At 39.4% G+C, this 25,285-nt stretch overlaps 1 protein-coding gene and 1 pseudogene across 3 annotated transcripts in view; one reads left to right on the top strand and one right to left on the bottom strand.

Annotated features, from left to right (window-relative positions):
- The window catches only part of SETD2 (SET domain containing 2), a 150,587-nt gene that overhangs the window by 49,387 nt on the left and 75,915 nt on the right, over positions 1-25,285 (bottom strand). For 2 of the 3 annotated variants that reach the window (XM_025375621.1, XM_025375622.1), the window contains 4 exons: positions 22,828-22,962; positions 20,934-21,053; positions 18,411-19,073; positions 748-796 (listed from right to left, as the gene is read on the bottom strand). In XM_025375621.1, the coding sequence (XP_025231406.1) occupies positions 748-796; positions 18,411-19,073; positions 20,934-21,053; positions 22,828-22,962 (967 nt within the window). Of the gene's footprint in view, positions 1-747; positions 797-15,625; positions 15,794-18,410; positions 19,074-20,933; positions 21,054-22,827; positions 22,963-25,285 lie in introns of all 3 variants that reach the window. The other variant, XR_003118090.1, reaches the window with a different exon arrangement.
- On the top strand, positions 23,331-23,470 carry LOC112619972 (annotated as a pseudogene).

The raw sequence follows: 25,285 nt of genomic DNA, 5'->3' as shown, positions 1-25,285 counted from the left end.
CCTGCCCAGCTGCATATAAACATCTTGAGGTAAAGACCCTCCCAAAGACATCTAGAAGTATAGATTTAAGAATGTCTGCTCTATCTGGTGTGAAGAAAAAAAAAAAAATCAAAATCACAATAATAAAAGAAAAAAAGACTAAATAAAAAAATAAAGAATGTCTGCTCTAGAGGACAAACGAATAGAAAAAAAAAACTAGTAAAGACTGAGTTCAAGGAAGTGACAACAAAACAGTGTAAGAGACAGTTCCTTCGGCAAAACGTCATTAAGAATAAAAGCACAAGTGGTTGGGCGCGGTGGCTCAAGCCTGTAATCCCAGCACTTTGGGAGGCCGAGACGGGTGGATCACGGGGTCAGGAGATCGAGACCATCCTGGCTAACGCGGTGAAACCCCGTCTCTACTAAAAATACAAAAAACTAGCCGGGCGAGGTGGCGGGCGCCTGTAGTCCCAGCTACTCGGGAGGCTGAGGCAGGAGAATGGCGGGAACCCGGGAGGCGGAGCTTGCAGTGAGCTGAGATCCGGCCACTGCACTCCAGCCCGGGCTAGAGAGCAAAACTCCGTCTCAAAAAAAAAAAAAAAGAATAAAAGCACAAGTTTCCAAACTTTTACACCAAATATTTCCTTTGCCCAGTTATATATTCTCTAGTTTCAAAAACAAAAACACTCAAGTTCTTATCAGTTACCTCTGCACATAACAAAAGAATACTTGTAAAGCCATCAACACAGAGTATCTCTGAATACCTACTTGTGCTCTCCTTTTCAGTTTGACTTTTCTTTGGAATTCGATATACCTCCTGCAAAAAATAAACCAGAGGGAGGGTTATTAGTGAGGGTGGAAATGGTGATTGCTTTGAAACTGATTGTTTTCACATGACAATAAAGAAATGGAAAGGAACAATCTGGCACTTATTCTCTAAAATTTAACTTATATCTGGGCTTTAAGTAAGAATATATCCTGGCCCCTAAAAAACAAGTAAAACATATATAGCACAAATATATGTATTTACATCTATCCGGCTTGTACGATCTCACTAGCAAAGTAGCGTACTAAATGACTGGGCAAGAATATGCTTCCTGGCAATCTTTTTTTTTTTGAGATAGGGTCTCGCTCTGTCACCCAGGCCGAAGGGCGCTGCCATGATCTCGGCTCACTGCAACCTCTGCCTCCCAGGCACAAGCAATCCTTCCACCTCAGCCTCCCAAGTAGCTGGGACCACAGGTGGATGCCACCATGCCCAGCTAATTTTTTCTAATTTTGTAGAGATGGGGTTTCATCATATTGCCCAGGCTGGTCTCAAACTCCTGGGCTCAAGCAATCTGCTCAGCCTTCCAAAGTGGTGGGATTACAGGCGTAAGCCACCATCCATGCCTGGCCAAGTATTCATAATTCTAATGTGCACTTGCCATCTCAACTTACAGAAAGAAAAGGTTAGTAACTACCCAGTTATATAAAAACACTTCAGAAAAATTGTGTGTATAAAGACAACTCCTACTATTCAGTGTATTTTTCTAAAAATGCAAAACCAACATGACTAATGGCCAATGTAACATCTACTTTTACATAGTGATTGTTATAAAAAATATACAAGTTAAGCATTAGTTCACTGCTCCTCTTGATCACTGTACTAAAATTGATCCTGAGAAATGTGAACTGTTTTAAAGGCTTTTAAGTACCTTTTCTTATTGTGTTATCTAAGGCCTAGAACCTATTTTGTTTTTTAACAGCTCTTCACTATTCCACAGTCCATCGAGTAACTATTGGGCACAATACTTTCTTATCCAGTCATCTTAAGTGGGCCAGTAACAAGCCCACACACTCTCAATGGTACATAAGGTGATATCTTCCCTTCAGAGGAATCTCATAATATTAACCACACCTGTGTGGCCTCCTCTCCACAATTGTTGCTTCTAACAATATTTGTGAAAAATAATAAGCCACGTCACACAACTGAGGAAAGGTCATGATGTAATATTCAGTTGCCATTAAAAATTATCAATGTGGACTGCACAGATCCAGGGAAATCTATATAAATGAAAAAAATTTTTAAGCCTCCAATACTATATGCATGCTGACAAATTAATAAAGATGATGATTATAATTAATTATGCACTTATACTGTGTGCCAGGTATCATGCTGGACATTTCAAATAGACTTTTTTTTTTTTTTTTTGAGATGGAGTCTTGCTCTGTCATCCAGGCTGGGGTAAAGTGGCACAATCTCAGCTCACTGCAACCTCTGCCTCCTGGGTTCAAGCAATTCTCCTGCCTCAGCCTCCTGAGTAGCAGGGATTACAGGCACACACCACCATGCCCAGCTAATTTTTGTATTTTAGTAGAGACACGGTTTCACCATGTTAGCCAGGCTGGTCTCAAACCCCTGACCTCATGATCTGGCCTCTCAAAGTTCTGGGATTACAGGTGTAAGCCACCGTGCCCAGACTATCTTTTTGTTTTGTTTTTTGAACGGCAGTCTCTGTTGCCCAGGCTGGAGTGCAGTGGTGCGATCTCAGCTCATTGCAACCTCTGCCTCCCAGGTTCAAGTGATTCTTCTTAGCCTCCCCAGTAACCGGGATTATAGGCACGTGCCACCATGCCTGGCTAATTTTTGTATTTTTAGTAGAGATGGGGTTTCATCATGTTGGCCAGACTGGTCTCAAACTCCTGACCTCATGATCTGCCCACCTTGGCCTCCCAAAGTTCTGGGATTACAAATGTGAGCCACTGCACCCAGCCCTTCAAATATATTATCTTATTTGAGCTTCAAAACAACCCTATGAGGTAAGTACTATTACCTCAATTTTCCAAAAAGAAAACTTATTTAAAAAGCTTAGCAACCTGCCCAAGGTTATGATGCTACCAGACAGTCTAACTCCAGAGTACTTTTATCTTCTGTGCTAGATGACACAGGACATGCCTAACAACATTATTTTGAGAAGGAGTACCATTTTGAGATTTATGTACAAATGTAGGTGACATCCTCCATCCCCTTAACCTCTCCTATGTAGAAGGACTTTCATTAGAGCTGTGATTCTCTACCCTGGTGTACAATTAAACCACCCAAGAAGCTTTCATGGAAATACCACCCAAGACAAAGTGAATCTAAATCTCTTTGATTTAGTGGGTGCCAGATATGCCCTTATTTTTTTTTTTTTTTTTTTTTTGAGGCAGAGTCTTACTCTGTCGCCCAGGCTGGAGTGCAGTGGCGCGATCTCGGCTCACTGCAAGCTCTGCATCCTAGGTTCACGCCATTCTCCTGCCTCAGCCTCCCGAGTAGCTGGGACTACAGGCGCCCGCCACCACGCCAGGCTAATTTTTTGTACTTTTAGTAGAGACAGGGTTTCACCGTGTTAGCCAGGATGGTCTCGATCTCTTGACCTCGTGATCCACCTGCCTCGGCCTCCCAAAGTGCTGGGATTACAGGCGTGAGCCACCGCGCCCAGCAGATATGCATATTTTTAAAAAGCTCCTCAGATGATTCTGATACACAGAGAAGGTTGAGAACTACTGAACTACTGGCTATTCTTAACATCCTCACTCACCCCTTCCCACAAGAAAGAATCTGGGAGAAAAAACTAGGTAGGTCTGCCCTCAGCTAACAGACATCTGGGCTCTCTTTTCTCTTGATCTGCTTTTGCCTCTAGAGAGGGGATACATTCCCATCTGCTACTATGAGGGACATCTGAAGTTACTGAGTTGTCAATTTTAGCTGCGGATAATACTGAATCAGGAATAAAGAAAGGAAGGAGCAAGCTGGCACTCTTAGTTCTGTGTGTCTTACTCCTCTATCTGCCTCTTAGAGGGGTTACCAGACAGGAAAAAGTAAGAATGCCACCTATTACCATCTACCCACACTATAAGGGAAAAAAGGTATTCTGCTAATCTTAAGAAGCTTGGAAACAACATTTGCATTAGGTAATCTGTAAACCTAGGCACTCCAAAAGACAGCAGGTTCATTCACAAAAGGTACTTAGAACTGATGTATTGAGGGTCCAACTAAGAATAACACAATTTTGACCTAGTTTATTTTGCATAGTATCTTGGCATCATAAGCATTCATTACAAACATTTAAAGTAATTTATTACATAGGCCTCAAGCTGGGGACCCACTCTGTAGTGGCAGTTAATGTACCACCAGAAACGCTTCTCAAAGATAAATTCTTAGTTACATTCAAAAGTTTAGATCCACTACTAAGTTGAAAATGTATTCTGATGTTCACAAAATGATTACTACTGACTAATGACCAGGAGCTACTATTTACTGTGTGCCTAATCATATGAGAAACAATTTCTATCAATACGTACCCAAGCACTTGGAGTCCCTAACTTGATCCTCCCTCTTTATAGTCAAGGCTACATACAAAATTTAAGCTGGCAACTCAGATTACTCAACTAACACACACTCTCTCCTCCTTATTTTATATATTAAGAGTGGGATCCTGGCCGGGCGCGGTGGCTCACGCCTGTAATCCCAGCACTTTGGGAGGCCGAGACGGGCGGATCACGAGGTCAGGAGATTGAGACCACCCTGGCTAACACGGTGAAACCCCGCTCTACTAAAAATACAAAAATTAGCCAGGCGCGGTGGCAGGCGCCTGTAGTCCCGGCTACTCGGGAGGCTGAGGCAGGAGAATGGCATGAACCCGGGAGGCGGAGCTTGCAGTGAGTGGAGATCGCGCCACTGCACTCCAGCCTGGGCGACAGAGTGAGACTCCGTCTCAAAAAAAAAAAAAAAAAAAGAGTGGGATCCTGAAAATACAACTGAAGTTTTCCGAAGTCCCACAATATTGAAAGCTGAGAAGGAAGCAGCCACTTGAGGATAACTTTGACATTTCTTAAGATCATTCTGTCTTGTGGATAAATAGTATTAGTCTCAGTGATACTTGAGTCTGTCTGGAATAATGTCACTTCCACAGGCCACAGAGTCTGTTACAGAAACTGTTTGTCTAAATTGGCTTCATTCATGTTAACCCTTAATGTAAAATCACCTTACTTTGTTAATATTCCACTCAAGAGACTCGCATACTATAAGAGAACATTTCAAATGATAATTATATTATCTGCCAAACAAAGGAGAATAGGATAAGGACATTTTTCAGATCTATAAGGTCTCAAAATTTTATTTACCATTAAAGAATACTGAAGACAATGACTGTGGATGTTCTAAGATTTAATATTGTGTGTGTATGTGTGTGTATAGAGATGGGGTCTTGCTGTGTTGCCCAGGCTGGTCTCAAACTCCTGGCCTCAAGTGATCCTCCTGTCTTAGCCTCCCAAAGTGCTGGAAGCCATCATGTCCAGTGCAGTGGTGTGATCATAGTCCACTGCACCCTCAAACTCCCATGCTCAAGGGATGCTTCGATCTCAGCTTCCCAAGTAGCTGGCCTACAGGTACGTGCCACTATGCCTGGTATGTTTGATATTCTGTAAGTTAGGAAACTATGGTTCTAGGACTGATCTTGCCCTCAGATAGTCCTAAAAGAATCTGCTTCCACACTCCATCTGATATTCCTTACATATTATCCTCTTATTTCTTTAGTGTCTAGGTGCAAATCTCAACACACACACACAATTCACACACACTCAACCTATAATTATTATGGGCCCATATTGTCTTATTCTTTGCTATATCTCTAGCACCAAGAACAGTGTCTGGAACATAATCAGCACTCAATTCCTTTCTGAATGGACCAACAAGTGAAATTCTACTTCTAATTTATAGAAATCGTCTACACAGTGCTACATAAACTCAAAGTACTGCATATACCCTATGCTTTTTATCACTATACCATCAATCACTTTTATCCCTGGAAAGAACTACTGTTCAAAGGCCTCACCTACAGCCCAAAACATTTTGTATTTCCAGCGTCAGAGTGATAAATATACATCTGAAATTCAGGAAACAGGCTAAAGCAAAAGATCACAATTTGGGGAAATTTAAGAAACAATTAAGAAACAATAACATATAGTGATACTGCTGGAGATTGCCAAGACAGAAAACATACATAAAAAAATAAGCAAATAAAAGTAAAAGGTAGAGTCTTTAACTTGAAATAGTCATGTTCCATATAGTATGTTTTCTATTAATAAACACTTGAACAAGTTACCTACTACTACCAGGTCACATGGCTTATTTTACAATGTTTTCTTATAACAGGCTCAAAAAGTACTCATTGGAAGCAATGCAGCACTTCATTAATACATCCCAAATAAACTCTAAAAATATACTAAAGAAACAGGATTAAAATTATTAAATAATTTATAAGAAATCTTTTTCTGACAAGAAAAAAAAAGTTACCACTGGTTTAGACTGTTCTTGAGCTAAACAACACTTACAAGAACAAAATAATTCGCCAGGCACGGTGGCTCACGCCTGTAATCCCAGTACTTTGGGAGGCCAAGGCGGGCAGATCACGATGTCAGGAGATCAAGACCATCCTGGCTAACATGGTGAAACCTCCTCTCTACTAAAAATACAAAAAATTAGCCAGGCATGGTGGCAGGTGCCTGTAGTCCCAGCTACTTGGAAGGCTGAGTCAGGAGAATGGTGTGAATCTGGGAGGCGGAGCTTGCAATGAGCTGAGATCACCCCACTGCACTTCAGCCAGGGCAACAGAGCGAGACTCCGTCTTAAAAAAAAAAAAAAAAAAAACACCGAAATAATTTACAAGAGTAAGATTTCCACCTTTTGTCATATAGATCAGATTATCTGTTCTGTAATAACAGATTTATTTTTGAAAACTAAGACTAGATTTACTTATTGCTTGTTAACAAGTACAGATCAAATCTCGTATAGGCCAACCAAACCTTTTTTCCTAAACATTTTCCCAAATGACAGCAATACTGAGAAAGAGAAAAAAAGACTATGAACAAGGCTGGGTGCAGAGGCTCACACCTGTAATCCCAACACTTTGGGAGGCCAAGGCAGGCAGATCGCTTGAGCCCAGGAGCCTGTGCAATATAGCAAGACCTCGTCTACAGAAAAATGAAAACATTAGGGCCGGGCACGGTGGCTCACGCCTGTAATCCCAGCACTTCGGGAGGCCGAGGCGGGCGTATCACGAGGTCAGGAGATAGAGACCATCCTGGCTAACACGGTGAAACCCTGTCTCTACTAAAAAATACAAGAAATCAGCAGGGCATGGTAGCGGGTGTCTAAGCAGTCCCAGCTACTTGGGAGGCTGAGGCAGGAGAATGGCGTGAACCTGGAAGGCGGAGCTTGCAGTGAGCCGAGATCTCGCCACTGCACTCCAGCCTGGGCAACAGAGCAAGACTCTGTCTCAAAAAAAAAAAAAGAAAGAAAAATGAAAAAATTAACTGGGCATGGCAGCCCATGCCTATAGTCCCCGCCACTCAGGAGGCTGACGCAGGAGGAGCTCTTGAGCCCAGGAGTTTGAGGTTCCAGTAAGCTAAGATAGCACCACTGCACTCTATCTAGCCTGGGTAACAGACTGACATTCCATCTCTCTTTTTTTTTTTTTTTTTTTTCTTTTGAGACGGAGTCTTGCTCTGTGCCCCAGGCTGGAGTGCAGTGGCGCGATCTCGGCTCACTGCAAGCTCCGCCCCCCCGGGTTCATGCCATTCTCCTGCCTCAGCCTCCCGAGTAGCTGGGACTACAGGCGCCCGCCACCACGCCAGGCTAATTTTCTTGTATTTTTAGTAGAGACGGGGTTTCACCGTGTTAGCCAGGATGGTCTCGATCTCCTGACCTCGTGATCCGCCCGTCTCGGCCTCCCAAAGTGCTGGGATTACAGGCTTGAGCCACCGCGCCCGGCCAGACATTCCATCTCAAAAACAAAACAAAACAAAAACAAAAACAAAAAAACCCACAAATACTGTGAGTAAACTGCCACTTTCACAGCTAAAAGAACAGACAAAACGCAGCAGGAATGGATAAAAAGAAAATAGAAAAGCAAGGCTATGGAGCCCAGAAGTTCAGGTGCCAACTTCAGGTAAAAGGCATTCTAGGAAAGAAGAAAATATTTTACAAAATTAAGCAGATAAATTTTCCAGAATTAAAGAAATATGAAATACTACTGAGAGATAAGGCTAAGAGGGCCAAAGGGAAAACAGAAGGATTATGACCTAGCAAGTATGCACCTGAGTAGAGGGGGAGCTCAAGTAGGTCAAAGAGATTTGATTGGAAAAACCGGAAAGAAAACTTAGAAGATACTATACATGTCTGGAGGGTTTCATAAAATCACATACATGGGTGGGAAAGAGGAAGAAAGAGTGAGAGGGAAAGAAGAAAAGGGGAATGAAATAATTTTGTTTATTCTTTTAAACCCCTGAAGAAACACTCTAACGTTTAATAGCAGGGCTCCCAAGAAATGAAAGGTAACAAGATCTGTTCAGTTTTCAGCCACTAAGAAAAATGAGTGAAGAATATGAACAAACTTCTTAAAGTAGGAAATACAAACAGAAAGATGTTCAATACCTAATACATAACAGAAAAATTAAATCAAAACTGCAATATTCCATTTTTGCCTATCAGTCTGACCAAGATAAAACTTGACAGTACTTGTGCTGCCCAAGGGTAGTGAAATTCTCATTCTTACGCATATACACTGCCAATGAGAGTTGAATGGATATAATAACTATGAAAAGCAATTTGGCCATACTTATCAAAATTACAAGTAACACAGACTATAGCTCAACAATACTAATTTTTAGTAACATAGCCAACATGCATATTCCTACGTGTCAATGTGTGAAATGACTTCGGTAAAAATTACTTGCTGCTAAGGCAAAGCAAGCAATCAACCTAAATGGCTATAATAGGAGAATGATTTAAAAAATTATGGTGTATCTATACAGTAAAATAATATGTAGTTCTGAAAAATAAATTCTTTATAAACTGATATCAAGTAATCTTCACATTATATTAAAAAGGAGCTGAATAATGCTGCCAATTTTATTTTAAAAAGTAAAATATATGCATAATATGCATAAATTATCTCTGGAAAGCTACACAAGAAACTGATTGCCTCCAGGAAATCAGATGGAAGCCAAGGGTAGGGAGGAAACATTTCATTGTATGTCTTTCATACTTTGCCTCATGTGCAGAAATGGCCTGTTTTTAAAACTAAAAAAGAAGAAAAAAAGATAAAATGCCTCTGAAAAAGTCCTAGGCATAGTACCAAAGACTCTTGTGCATTATGGGTGTATTCTTGGTGAAGACCATAGCTATTCACGAGGCAACTTCTAAATGTTGTTCTTCAGTAAGTGCCATACCTAAAATGTCCCCCCAGTTCACTGCCTCTTTTTAAATTTGGTCCCCCAACCATCCTCTTTTCTAGCCTTACCCATCCTTCACTACCAAGCTAAGAGTAGGAGCCCTCCTGATATTCAAATCATCTAGAAAACACGTTTTGAACCACAGTTCATTCCTTTCTCAACCCACATATATATATGCCTGTTAGAGAAACTGCTCATATTTATGGACCCTTACCCCAGAAATGCTGTAGTCTCACATGTAATTTTAGAGGTTCTAAAAATCTCCTGAAGTTCAATTATGTATCACAGATTAAAAATCTCTGCAGTAGGCTGGGCGCGGTGGCTCACGCCTGTGATCCCAGCACTTTGGGAGGCTGAGGCGGGCGGATCACGAGGTCAGGAGATCGAGACCATCCTGGCTAACACGGTGAAACCCCGTCTCTACTAAAAATACAAAAATTAGCTGGGCATGGTGGTGGGTGCCTGTAGTCCCAGCTATTCAGAAGGCTGAGGCAGGAGAATGGTGTGAACCCAGGAGGCGGACCTTGCAATGAGCCAAGATTGCGCCACTGCACTCCAGCCTGGGCGACAGAGCGAGACTCCATCTCTTTAAAAAAAAAAAAAAAAAAAAAAATTCTCTGCAGTATTAAAGGAAAAACGTACTTGAACAAAACACTAAAATGGTTTTTATGATATTAGAATGAATTCAGTATTATAGTTTCTAAATCAGAAGCAGATTAAGAATAAAAAGTATTTGCCAAAGATACACAATTGCATGAACTGCCTAGAAAAAAACAGAGAAATAGTTATTTTTTGGACCAGAAAAGGGAGTGGAAGAAGAATGCAGCATTTAAATCAGAAGACATAAGTCAATTGTCAGCTGTCATTTAAAAGCTAAGTTACAACCTCATGGGCCTGATTCCATTTTACAGCTGATGAAAACCCCATCACTTGACTTCACAGGGTTGAAAAGATTACAATGTGCTCATGAAAATATTTTCTGACCATCTATCAAAAAATATGTTCCAAGGATTCGAGAAGCAGTATGAAAGAAAGTATGAAGGTACCACAGAGAAAGATTGACTTTCTTCATATTTTCATTCACATATTTATGAAATGTCAAACTACATTACCAAGCTCTTCACAGGACACTGGGAAGACCCAAGTGACCAAGACATAAGCAGTCTCTTCCTTCATTCAATGTACCACTATAAAATATTATCTGCCTTTGACTGGAAAAGATGTTGTAAGAGCCTATACAAAGGGCAAAACAAACACTCTATCTTGGAGAAACAGGAAAGACTTTCCGCGGGGAAAAGGAAGAAATTTAAATGAGAAGAGATATCCAAAACAAAAGAGTTTTCAGGAATGAGTGTATGTGTGTGAATATTAGCAGCAGAGGTCTACTGCCTGACTAGAATGGCTTGAGAGGAGACCGCAGAAATAAATGCAGACCACACCATGCCAGGCATGCGAGCCAAGTTAAGAAAAATGAACTTAATTTTAACAGTGTAATGGTAAACTATTTACAAATTTTAATAGGAAACTGAGATGAAAGGATTTGTATTTCCAAAAGATCGCTCTAGCTACTGAATGTAGCACAGATTATAGGGGGCACATAGTAGTCACTCACTATTAGTAAGAAGTAATTTATAATAACCATTATTCCCAAGATGCCATAACAAAAGTAACTCTTACTACAAAGATTAAAAAATTGTGCATGCCTTTGAAGAAAGCAATTCCATGGTTTAGTGAGGGGAAACAAGCATCTACACAGGACATTTCAGTAATCAGTTAAGATTATTACAGTTGTATAGAAGTACAGAAAAGGACAAAGCATGAACTGCAACTCATTCAGAAAAACAAAACAAAACAAAACAAAACGGTATTCCAAGCAAGGAGAACAGTATGTTCAAGGACATGAAGAGGTGAATATGTATGAGAAGACTGATGTGCCTCATGCACTGAGTATGTAAAGAGAAACTGCCTGCTAGGCAAGAAGTTGAGACAGACATGGAATTACTTTCTCTATCATACACTAAAGGCTTTGTTCTTGGAGTAATGGAGTCTCTGAGATGTTACTAGAGGTTCCTGTTAATCACATCTGTGTTTTTAAAATACTGTAGCATAATGAAGGATAACATGAAAGGCGAAAAGAATGACAGCAAGAAGGATAAATGTTGTAAAAGTGTAAGAAATAGCAGGAGACTGAATTAAAAGTAGCAAAGAAGAGATGTTGTGCCTTATTTATTTTTTAGAGACAGAATCTCACTGTGTCACCCAGGCTGGAGTGCAATGGTGCGATCTCAGCTCACTGCAACCCCTACCTCCGGGGTTCAAGCAATTTCCCCTCCTCAGCCTCCCCAATAGCTGGGATTACAGGCACTGCCGTCATGACCAGCTAATTTTTGTATTTTTGTAGAGACAGGGTTTTACCATGTTGGCCAGGCTGGTCTTGAACTGTTGACCTCAGGTGATCCACCTGCCTCGGCCTCCCAAAGTGCTGGGATTACAAGTGTGAGCCACCACGCCCGGCCTGCTGTGCCCTATTTAACATGGAGAACAAAATAAATCTCAGGTGCCCCAAGAAATACAACTTTTTAAGGGATAGGCAAAAGAAAAATGAACAATGAGAATTACAGAATGAATCTCAAAAGATTCAAAGGAGGGTATGGTGTCAGATTAACAGATGGAAACAAATGATAGATTAGAGTGGTGAAGTACATTGTGTGTACATACATGTTAATTGATACACACACACAGAGGCATATTTTATACAATCTGCTGACGGGTCCTAGAAACAATGTCCCAGTATCGACAACTTCATCTAGAATCCAGATATTGGTTTTAAAAACATTTCCCAACACGAGGAACAAGAGCGTCTTGATAAAATGACCAATTCTAGGGCTAGAGAAGGGATAGTACAAGATGAGCCTGGAACAGCATATTGTAGCCAAAAGGTAAGAGAAAATAATGGAGATATGTCAGAATGACACAAAAGCCAACAGGAAAGGGCTTCTACTGGCCAAATATGGGACAATGAAGGCATCAAGTAAATAATGAAGTTAATAGATCATAATCTATTGGGTAAAATAAGAATCTATGAGTAAAATAGTATATATCAATGAATGAACAAATAGGAGAATAAGTAAACTTGCTTACAAAAGAATGTCCAATAAACAAAGTAAAAAGAATAACGAATTAGAAAATCACCATTTGGCAACCACCATAGTAGTAATTCAAGCAAATCACTGGATGCTAAATCTAATGGATACATTTTATGAAAAACAGGATATTTACATATTTCCAAAGTTGCTCATATGTGATGCTTTTTAATTATAAAGGGAAAGATCGTAACTTTGCCCTGGAGAAGTCTGGCAGACTACGGCTTAATCGGCTTAATCGAGTGATCAAAGTTGACAATGCTAGTAATGGGAAAATTCAGTACCATGTGAAGAACACTACTGTAATATTCCTGACAAAAAAAAATGTATACCTGAATCCAAACAAAGGAAAGTTTCAGACAAACCCAACTGAGGGATATTCTACAAAAATTCAAAAATACTTTAAAATGTGAACTTTATAAAAAATAAAGGCAGACTGAAGAACTATTTCAGAATAAAGGGTACTAAGGAGACATACAACTCAATGTAATGCTTGCTCCCATATTAGATTCTCAGCCTTTTATTTATTTATTTATTTTGCTATAAAGGCCATTACGTGATATGTGAACAACTGGCAAAATCTGAAAGAGGTCTGTTGATTAGATCGTAGTATTTTATCACTGTAATTTGCTGACTTTGATAAGTACACTAAAGTTACACAGAAGAATACCCTTGGTTTTAGGAAATACACAATATCCAGGGGCATCATATCTACAACTTAGTTGTTGTTGTTTTGTTGTTTTCTTTTACTTTTTTTTTTCCGACAAAGTCTCACTCTGTCATCCAGGCTGGAGTGCAGCGGCACCATCATGGATTACTGCAGCCTCAACCTCCTGGGCTCAAGCAGTCCTCCCACCTCAGCCTCCCAAGTGGCTGGGACTACAGGCACGTGCCACCACGCCTGGTTAATTTTTTAGTTTTTGTAGAGATAGGGTTTTGCTATGTTGCCCAGGCTGGTCTTGAATTCCTGGGCTCAAACAATCTGACCGCCTCTGCTGTAACTTACTTTTTTAAAGTTCAGAAACAGAAAACGATAAAAAAAAAATTATGGTAAAATGTTAACACTGGGGAATCTCAGTGAAAAGTTTAGAGGAATTTTTCAATGAATTTTCTCTAGACTTGTCACTAGAATATGTACAGAATATTATTCTTGCAGTTTTTCATTAAGCCTGAAATTATATCATAATTAAAAGTTTAAAATATCAAGAAGGAAAATGTATGTTTTCATTATGGTTACTATAAGACTTATACTACCTACATCTATACTAAAACAGTCTCAAGTTTCTGACTGACTTGGTCACAGTCCTAAGGGAATAACAATATTCCTTAATGATCACTTCTAGCTTGGAAATTCTATAACGTATACACCCTCCCACCTCTCAAGATAGTTGTACATCCAAATCACTTCCTAAACAGCATCAAGACTTCTTTTAAAAAACTAATTTCGGCCGGGCGCGGTGGCTCAAGCCTGTAATCCTAGCACTTTGGGAGGCCGAGACGGGCGGATCACGAGGTCAGAAGATCGAGACCATCCTGGCTAACACGGTGAAACCCCGTCTCTACTAAAAAATACAAAAAACTAGCCGGGCAAGGTGGCGGGCGCCTGTAGTCCCAGCTACTCGGGAGGCTGAGGCAGGAGAATGGCGTAAACCCGGGAGGCGGAGCTTGCAGTGAGCTGAGATCCGGCCACTGCACTCCAGCCCGGGCGACAGAGCCAGACTCCGTCTCAAAAAAAAAAAACAAAAAAAAACAAAAACAAAAAACAAAACAAAACAAAAAAAAAACTAATTTCATGGGCAGCAATAGAAACATGATCATTATGTCTTTAGGGAAACAGAATTAAGAGCTCACCCAAAAGAGTAAAGTGAAAATGACTTCATTCAAAACCAGAATGTTTAGAGCAGCCAGATTCTGCACTTTATCTTTTAGATCAGGTGTTGGCAAACGTTTTCTGTAAAGGACAAGATAGTAAATATTTTAGGGTTTGTGGGCCATCCAGTCTCTGTCACAACTACTCAACTCTACCACTGTAGTACAAAAGCAGCCATAGATGATAATACATAAACGAATGAACATGGCTGTGTTTGAAAGAAAATTTTATTTGCAAAAACAAACAGTGGGGCAGATTTGGCCAACCCTTGATTTAGATGAAAGTATTTGTTTAAAAAATGGACCACTAATAAATTTTTGCCTTTTACCAAACAAGACATTTATTTAAAAATTTTAACGTAGATGTAGCTAAAACAGCATTCTTTAGGGGCAATTGTAATTTTGTTAAAGGATAAGTAATATTAATCTTTATGGATACAGAATAACCTTACTCTAGTAAGAATTCAAAAGTTATCACAGAAATCCAGGACACATAATTTCATGTTCAAATGTTGCACAGCAGATTTCACATAAAATATTAGTGATGGAGTGAAAATCCAAGCAGTGACTCAAAACTTCTCAGTTTAGGCAACTCTATGTTTTATTTTAACTTTTCATAGAGAGTTTTAATATGTAGCTTTCTAGGGAAATACATGATTTGCTAAATTAAAGATAATGTCTTGAGATAAAGATGAAATAAGAGAAGAATAAAAGTAGTCATTAGAAAGAGTTCAACTTATCACATGTAGGTAGTTTTGTCCCTAAATCATCTAAATCCAGATGCAAATGGAAATACCCAGACTTCATTTTAAGGAGAGATGCACATCCTATCATCTAAGTGTTTATAAGAGAGGCTCTGGAATCACTAACCATCACAATCTCTTGGTGTTTAATGGCAACTGAAATTGCCAAGTTCACAGGAACCTTACCTCCTCTTCTTATGATCCAAATGAATGAAGACATTCCAGTCAAGTTACACTTAGTCACCACTGGTAACCAGCTGTTTTGCCCTATGAAGTCTAGGGTATATTTTCAGCATGAGGGGTGATATGCAACAATTTCTTTTGCAAACAGAAATATATGCACATATCCCTGCTGAAAATGTAGCCTAGTAAATTTTCACATGAAAACAAATACATGCTCTCAAGTGGCAATGTGCTAGGTGATGTTTCTGGTTGAGGTCTACTTTAGGAGTCAAAATGTGTAAGCCTTGTGGAGTCAAGGCAGTGGTCCTGTGTATATAGGTATAGAAAAAGTAGCTCACTTAATCCTTTCTCGCCAGTAGGGATTTTCCCGGAACGACATCCATTGTCGGCAATGGACGCACCAAAATAACGCCGGCGCCAGTGAGTTAACCACCTCTGTCCTCTTTTCACCTATTATATTTTTCATGCATCATCCAACTTCCCAACCATCTTCCTGTTTCTTCACAGAATGCACGCTAGGTTCTCGTTTTTCTTCAGCACGAAGTTGGAAATGGAGTTGAGAAAAGGAGACACATGGTCAGCTGGTGATGTTAACAAGCTCCTTGCTGCCCTGAGAAGCTAGATGGAAATGGTTCAAGTTACAAGGGGGATCATCATCAGATCTGGGAGGACAAAGAGTAATTCACGAAGCTTCATTCCCTTCCCTCCCACCCTCTTTCATTTACTGATGATTCCTATAGTCTGCCATCACAGCAAAACCAAGATTAAGGAATCTGAAGCAATCCCTTTCTGTTCTTCACTCCATCCAGTGTGTAGAAAAGCCAAGCGAAACACACGTCCGCCAATGTTATGGTGGCTCCCAGTTGGTCGGGGAGACTTGAAATGGCCATAACCACATAACCCACAATCTTACACCAATGCTTTTTAGTATGATCTTGGAATTAAAGATCAGCAACTAACACAGTGTTTGACAATAGGTGCCTAATAAAGGTAGGTTGAATAAGACATTTTCTTTTCAGTTAATGTCTACTCGAACACATAGGTGGAAGTCAGACAGAAGTAGTTAACTCTTTCAATGCCGGGATCGTATAGATATATAGTAATCACATCAAGTCAATGTGTTTCTCTAAAACATGTTCAAATTATGGATTCCTGATTTCAGACTTCTGGTTAAATGCTATCTATGTTTGTCTGGTTTTTCTAAGAACCACCATAATCAGAGTTTTGAAATCAGAGCCATAGTAAATGTTAATTAGAATGATGGATGAATTAAGAACCCCAGCACCAATGTGTAACAAAACATCACAGTTCACAGTCAAGTAAAAACATTTCTCAGTAATACAATTCTAGATGGGTAATGATTCCAGAGCAAACTAAAGTTTGAAGAAGAGAGAAGAATTTTACTTAATGGCTCCCTTGACACTAAGAATCAGGAAAAATCCAAAGTATGAAGGATAAGAAGTATATATTTTAAGTACAAATAAAGTTTTAAACCTCAAATCAAGAGGATCATCAAGCTACATAGTATTATAAAATTGCTTTGATGTTTCAGATAGCAGTGGGGAAGATAAGAAAAAGGGGAAGAAATAATTTTGTAGGACTCAAGTGTGTGTCCAGAGTGTGAGTTTAAATTACCACGGTTACATCTAATTGGGTTAAGTATATCCTAGAGAGTAATTCATACCATTACAATTACAGAAACCAACTATCATACAGAGAAACAAGAATATTTACTTTTTCCAGATTTTAAGACAGCTTTACAATGATTACATCTTAGCAGTTTTAAAAAATAACGTCAACCAGAGACTTCTCCAGCAAAAGTAAACTACTGGTCTATAACCCTACTTATTCTCCTTCCATAAAACTACAGCTGTAAAGGCCTTTTTTGTGTCCATCTGTGTACTTGTCTTCATCTCCACCTTCTTAATTGAGCTTCTTTACAGGCTCCAACTAGCAGCCTCCAAACACAAGAGGGACTCCTTTTAGGGACTCCTGTGCTGTCACAAAGCAGGCCTTAAATAAAATCCATCAAGTGACTATCCCAACACTTCTTTCAATTAACTGCAATTCTGATTCCTGCAGTTCACATACTGACTTCATAAGTAGATTTACCATGAACCCTTCCTTTTATATTTAGAAAAAGGCCTGTAAGGCTGAGTTTATACTGAATTGTAAGTGATGAAAGTAACATGAGTAAGAGCTCAAATGGGTAAACAAGAGCTGAAACCACAACATACTTAAAGAAGGGTCTCAACACAGCAAATGAGGAAGCACAGTACACAACCACCAACTACTCATTTTGCTCAGTGTTTAAGGCCAGTTTCATTGGGTCAAAATACAGGATTTAATGGAGGGAGCTTTGTCATCATAATTAGGGGCAGGGAGGATTCAGGTGTTCATCTTGCTGCAAATAAGTCAAGATTGTTGGTTTATTTGGTTGCTTCATCTCTGGCAGAAGAAAGGAGGAACAGAAAAATAGAAGCTAGTAAGTAAACTGTTCCCACAGGGTCCTCAAGACATGGATCCCAAGTCCAGATCACTTACAAATGAAATGTACCATACCTCTCCTATGTTTATCCTGTTATTCATTCTAGTGTTTATCCAAGACTCAGTCTGGGTTTTCTGCAAAGCAAACCCTGCACACATCTTGCTACACTCTTCAACAAGAGATTATGTGTATAATAGGCATAAGAATTCCAGATCTGTTTTTCCTCTTTTGTCCAAAGAAACAGGCATTTAAAAGCAGGCCCATTTCAGAAACAATATTAGAAGTGAATACCAACTAGTTCCATAAAGTTGTTTTTCTAAAATACAAATTTACATTCAATCATTTTTAATAAGCTGCTAAGTTACCTTAGTTTTCCAATTTATTTTTAATTTTCCATTAATACAACTGATTTCCAATACATTTAAACACTAATTTTTTCTCATTACAAATAGAATCCTAAGTTTGCTACTCAAATGATTTTTGTTTTTAATGTGAAGAGCACTTAAATGACTGAACTCACTATTATGATATACTTTTCTAAGTGAGAGAAAAGAAGACATTTGTATATTAGTTTGGCTAATACGACTCTTGCCACGGTTTAGAGGATGTTTGAGACACACAGTAAGAGAGACAGTATTCCATTTTTCAGAAATATGCATGGCTAAAAAAGTAGTTAATTTTGCTTAGTTTTTTAGAACTCTAAACCTGAGTAATTCAAGTTGAAATGAACAAAAGATGCTTCCTTACCTTTAGATCTTTCCAACTGTCCAGGAGTTTGGTGGCCAAATCACTTATATCCACTGTTTTATCTGGCTGTTCTTGGCTCCTTTCACTCTCCACATCAGACACACCCTCTTCTTCATCTTGGGATGGTGTTTCTTCATTAATAGGTTCTTCTAGTTTTGTGCCATTGCTCTCTTTGGGCTCTATTTCAGTGTCAGCTTCTGGTTCAGACATAGGTAGCTTACTAGCCTCTATGTTGGTTTCACTCTCAACTTTGCATTCAGGCAGCTGTTGTGGTAGTAGCTGTTGTGACTGCAACTCTTCCTCTTCCTCTACAGGAACATTTTCTAATTGATCAAGATCCTCTTTGCCATCCTTGCCTTCTAGCTCACTGGTTGCATCAGAGATTGCACTGTCCATGCTATTTTCACTTATAATTTTCAGTCTGCGAAACATTAGTTTCTTGGGAGTGTCTGTGTCAGCTTCTGTGCTCAGCTTGGTGGAAGGATCAGGTGTGTTGAGTGGTGTGTGAGCACGCGATGTATTCTCACTAGAATACCCATCTCCTTCACTCAATGGAGGGACAGCAGTCTTAGTCTGAGACCAGCGTTGAATAATTGGAAGTACTTTGCTTTCCTCCAACATATTTTTAGTAGGAATGGGCAAGTGTTCCAAAGTCTTTATAATCTGATTAAACATAAAAAAAAAATTACATCACTTTGTACAGTTGACTTTTTTTTTTTTGGAGACAGAGTCTCACTCTGTCGCCCAGGCTGGAATGCAATGGCATGATCTTGGCTCACTGCAACCTCCGCCTCCTGGGTTCAAGCAATTCTCCTGTCTCAGCCTACCAAGTAGCTGGGAGTACAGGTGCTCGCCGCTACACCTGGCTAATCTTTTGTATTTTTAGTAGAGACAGGGTTTCACCATGTTGGCCAGGCTGGTCTCAAACTCCTGACCTCAAGTGATCCACCCACCTTGGCCTCCCAAAATGCTGGGATTACCAGCATGAGCCACTGCACCTGGCTACAGTTGACTTTGCTTTTGTTTTTGTTTTTGTTTTTTTTGAGACAGAGTTTCGCTCTTGTTGCCCAAGCTGGGGTGCAATGATGTGATCTTGACTCACTGCAATCTCTGGCTCCCTGGTTCAAGCGATTCTCCTGTCTCAGCCTCCCAAGGAGCTGGGATTACAGGGATGCACCAACATGCACAGCTAATTTGTTTTGCTTTTTTTTTTTTTTTTTTTTAGTAGAGACTGTGTTTCTCCATGTTGGTCAGGCTGGTCTTGAATTCCTGACCTTAGATGATCTGCCCGCCTCAGCTTCCCAAAGTGCTGGGATTACAGGCGTGAGCCACAGCGCCCGGCCTACAGTTGACTTTTTCAATCTCTAGATGGGACTCAGATTATTTCTGCAAGGGTAGTGCAGTTTTGCTACTGCTTTACTAAGACCTACATCTCTGTAAACACAAGCATACTTAAAAATCATAATATTGCTTTATTTAAGAAAGAAAAACTTTTAATAAGACTGATCAGCAAGAATAAAATGTGGAGCAACATCACAACATCAAATAGGACTGATCAATATCCTCTACCAGTAGTTCTTAAACCTGGGTAGCTTTTTAAACATATACACTACTGGACCAATCCTGGGTATTTTTTCTTAAAAAGTTCACCAAGTGCCTGCGATATAGACTTGGGAGCTATGTAATAACATATTTAAATGATGTCTGTCATACACACAAAAATGCAGACATCTCTTTAGCTTTTGATAAATAGCTATCTAGCAAAGAGAGACCCTCTCCTCATTCTTAGACAACCTCACCCATTCTGAAATCCAAGAATTTTTTCTGAAGTATTCTTCAATGTAGTTCCACAGAAACCCCAAGGCTTCCTCAATTTCCTCAAGTCAAATCTCCTGGGAGAAGGATGGAGGCAAGAACAAGTACTTATCTGCCCATTCCTTTTTGTTTGTTTTTAAAAGTCTTTTATTAAATAAAAGACTTTGGGATTATATTACAAATTAGAAAGTTAGAAAATATTAATTTCATAGAAAGGTAAAGATATCATTACTCCACTAACAATGCTGTCAATGAACCTTTACTTAGATCTTTTAAAACACTTATTTAAAAGATTCCTCAAAATGTTCATACTCTTGTTATGCAGAATTCAGATCTTTACCAATTCTTTAGGCCCCACAGTTCAAATTTTATATAACTTCCCATCTTTTTAAAACTCTGGTTTTAACAACAAACTGGATCTTTCACTTAACTATGTTGTTGTTGTGATTATATCTTGCTCTTGTAGTTCCCTGTTAATGTAGTACCAACCTTAAAAAGACAGTATAGGAAAACCATGGGACAAACTACTAACAAGGTGAATGTACGGTTAGATAGTTAAAGGAATGATACTGAGATGAAAAAATTATTTGATTATTTAATACCAGTGATACAGTGCTAAATTCATAATTACTGATATTATCACATACCCACAACCTAGGCAATCAATATAGTGGTTTTAAGAAACAAGCAAGCTAAATGTGAACTGACCTCTTCCTGAAGCTTCTGGTTACTTTCCCGGCCGTCACCTAGCTCTGCCATCCAGATCCACAACAAAGACAGCCCATGACGTTCCAGAAAGGACTTCAGGCAGGACTGTGAGTGTGTGTTCTTTCATGGGGGAAGGCAGACAGGATGTAGAGTATTGGGAGGCAATACCAGAATATTACAAAGAGCCCGAGGAGAGTTCACGTATATATTACACACTATAGAGTTCACTTACATTCACAAAAACAACCTAGAAACTCTGTTTTCATTAGCCTAAATGGAACTCTACAACAAATGCTTTAAACAGATTATAATCTTCTCTGATACACAAAATATAGCCAGTCAACTGGGATTTTACTAACGTAGAAAATTACATAAATATTAATAAGTCATTTATAATGAAAATTCTGAACTAAGAAAAAATTGCATGTACCTTTTTAAATAAAAACAAAACCATAAAAATTAATCATTAAATAATTCTTTCTTCTCTCCCTTTCAGATGATTGTTGAAAAGACCTCTTTTTCCTGTTTTGTTTTTTAATCATCATGGTTTTTTTAAACCGTGGCTTATGACTATAATCCCAGCAATTTGGAAGGTGGAAGAGGGAGAGACTGGTTGAGGCCAGGAGTTCAAGACCAGCCTGGGCAAAAAGCAAGACCCTTATCTCTACAAAAATATAAAAATAAAAATTAGCTAGATGTGGTGGTGTGTGCCTGTAGTCCTAGCTACCAGGCAACTGAGGCAGGAGGATCACTTGAGCCCAGGAGTTCCAAGGCTGCAGTGAGCTATGATTGCGCAACTGTGTTCCAGCCTGGGCAACAAAGCAAGACCCTAAAAAAAAAAATCATTTTGTGTTATCTAACATCTTGTGGCATACTTAATAAACTGGTGTAAAAAAGAGTACTGTTAAAATTTCATGCTTTGAGATCATGTAGTACAAATGGCTTTGGCATGCTAATAATTGGAGGGTAAAAGGCTATGACAAGTGTGATGAATTATTACATTTAAAAAAAAAAACAAAAAACGCCACCACATTCTTTAAATATAGACAGAAAGCAAACCAGGTCTACTAATGCCATGGTCCCCAACCTTTTTGGAACCAGGAACCAGTTTCATGGAAGATAATTTTTCAACGAACTGGGTGGGGGATGGATTCAGGATGAAACTGTTCCACCTCAAATCATCAGGCATTAGATTCTCATAAGGAGTGTACAACCTAGATCTCTCGCATGTGCAGTCGACAGTAGGGTTCATGCTCCTATGAGAATCGAATGCCGCTGCTAATCTGACAACAGGTGGAGTTCAGGCAGTAATGCTCACTCAGCTCCTACTGTGTGGCCCCGTTCCTAACCAGCCCATGGCCTGGGGATTAGGGATCCTTGTACTAATAGATAAAATGATACTGAACCCTTTAGTCATTTTAAATAATATGGTACACGCTTTGAAAGTCATATACAACTCACACATCCATTTAAAAAATAAGATTGGCCGGCCAAGGTGGCTCACGCCTGTAATCCCAGCATTTTGGGAGGACGAGACAGGTGGATCATCTGAGGTCAGGATTTCGACACCAGCCTGGCCAAGACAGTGAAATCCCATCTCTAATAAGAAAATACAAAAATTAGCTGGACGTGGTGGCTGGTGTCTGTAATCCCATCTACTTAGGACGCTGGGGCAGGAGAATTGCTTGCACCCAGGAGACACAGGTTGCAGTGAACTGAAACTGCACCACTGTACTCCAGCCTGGATGACATAACAAGACTCCATCTAAACAAACAAACAAACAAACAAATAAATAAGACTAACTCTTATCAGAATTATTCCTTCTTCATTCATCTTCATTCATTCATTCCCACTCCAAAACCAGAAATAAAAAATAAACATTAAAGTGTTCACCTGTATGAGTTCCAGACAGGTAAGTTTCTGCTCCAAAGTTTCAATTCTAACCATTAGCCGGCATAAGCTGAGCACCTGGTTTTTATCAGAGAGACCCTCACCATTTTCCATCAGAGCTTCTAGCTCTCCATCCACCTACCACAGCAAATAAAAATACCTTTTTATAAAACAACAACAACAACAACAACAACAAACTAAAAAACCCAAAAAGTTGCTCAACCTTATCAATTATCAGGAAAACACAAATTAAGACCAAACTGGGAAACCATGGTATTAGACTGAGGGAAAAAATTAAGAAGGCTGATAATATTAAGTCTACTGTTGATGAAAGTATAAAGTGGTATAATACATTTGAAATGCATTTCATTCACTCATCAAATACGTATCAAGAACTTATGAGTCAAGTATAATTCTAGGTGGAGATGGGCAATGAGCCAAAACAGAAAAACCTGCCCTTATGGGAGACCATAAACAAATTATATTAAACTAAAAGGACTTCAGAGATCCTTTATGGTTCATAAATATGATGGTTGGGTTTTCACACTGCTGTGTGAGATATATCTCCCTCAAACTTAAATAAGTTATACATTTTAATATATAAAGACCCTTTTATGATGTCAGCATATGAATGACCCAGCTGATGGGGCAGAGTGCTTCAGAAAAAAATAAAGCATTAGCCTGAAAAATAGTTGTATCCCCATGCACAGAAATTCTACCTATCAGAACAAACTGTAGAGAAATTCTGCACATGTGTACCTGAAGATTCCTAAGAATGTTCACTGAAGCAACACTTATACTAGCAAAAAATTGCCAACAACCCAAATATCTGTACAAGTTTGATAACCGGCCATGTTCATGCCATGAAATATAATACCACCGTGAAAGGAATCAAGTACAGCCAAATGCAACAACATCCATCAATCTTAAAAATATGTCATTAAGAAAAAGCAAGTTCCAAAGAATTACATGCTATATGAATCCATTTTTATGTACCTCAAAGCTGAACTTTTTAGGGATACATATGTGAAAAACTGCTTTTAAACAGGCAAGGATGACCAGGCATGATGGCTCACACTTGTAATCCCAGCACTTTGAAAGGCTGAGGCAGGAGGATCACTTGAGCTCAGGAGTTTAAGACCAGCCTGGGCAACACAGCCAGACTTCATCTCTACTAAAAATCAAAAAAAATTAGCCAGGTATGGTAGCATGTGCATATAGTCTCAGTTATTCAGGAGGCTAGGGCAGAAGGATCACATGAACCTGGGAGATTGAGGTTACAGTGAGTTATAATTTTGCCACTGCACTCCAGCCTGGGTGACACAGTGAAATCCTGTCTCAAAAAAAAGGCAAGGAAGTAAGACCCACAATGTACAACAGTGGTAACCTCCAGGTAGGGAGAAGGAAGCAGAGAAGCACTAACAAGTATTTTATAATTATGCTTTGTAACATATATATTCTTTGAGTGTTTTAAATATTAAATGTAAATAATGGGGGGTTGGGAATCAACCTACCAAAGGTTATTTCCAGTCCTGCATTATGGCAGTTACAGGATATAAAGATGCCTTCAAAGAATTTATTATGGGGGAGATTAAATTAATTCATATGAAACCAAACAAGGAAGCATTAACTGCAAATGTTACATAGACCTAAGAGGTCTACATAAAGGAGTAATTAGAATGAGTCACTAAAATAAGATTAGAAATAGGTAAGATAAAGACAAGAGGAAAAGGTAAGCAAAGTAGTGAGGAAAGTGTGAACAAAGGAAAATAAGAAATCATAACAGTGCATAGGTCAACAAAGCTCAAACAGGTAAGGCATGTCACCATGAAAATGGACTGAGAAAAACCATACCAAATAAAAGATTGGGCCAGATGCAGTAGCTCATGTCTGCAATCCTAGAACTTTGAAAGGCTGAGGCGGGTGGATCACCTGAGGTCAGGAGTTCAAGACCAGCCTGGCCAACATAGTGAAACCCCGTTCCTAATAAAAATACAAAAATTAGCTGGGCGGCGTGGCGGGAGCCTGTAGTACCAGCTAACCAGGAGGCTGAGGCAGGAGAATAGCTTGAGGTTGCAGTGAACCGAGATTGTGCCACTGTACTCTAGCCTGGGTGACAGAGTGAGGCTCCTTCTCAAAAACAAACAAACAAACAAAAAAAGACCAGTGTTAGATTAGAAGATCTCAATGTAACATAAAATAACTTGAATTTGATAAAACCTGAACAGAATCCTGAACAAGGGAATAATATGATCAAAGTGGATTTTTTTTTTTTTTTAAGATGGAGTTTCACTCTGTCACCCAGACTGGAGTACAGTGGCGCAATCTCAGCTCACTGCAACCTCCACCTCCCAGATTCAAGTGATTCTCCTGCCTCAGCCTCCTGAGAAGCTGGGACTACAGGCACGTGCCACCACACCTGGCTAATTTTTTGTATTTTTAGTAGAGACAGGGTTTCACC

The sequence above is a fragment of the Theropithecus gelada genome, chromosome 2, assembly GCF_003255815.1.
Source record: "Theropithecus gelada isolate Dixy chromosome 2, Tgel_1.0, whole genome shotgun sequence".
NCBI classification, from domain to species: domain Eukaryota; kingdom Metazoa; phylum Chordata; class Mammalia; order Primates; family Cercopithecidae; genus Theropithecus; species Theropithecus gelada.
This window is presented reverse-complemented; position numbering and strand designations above follow the sequence as displayed.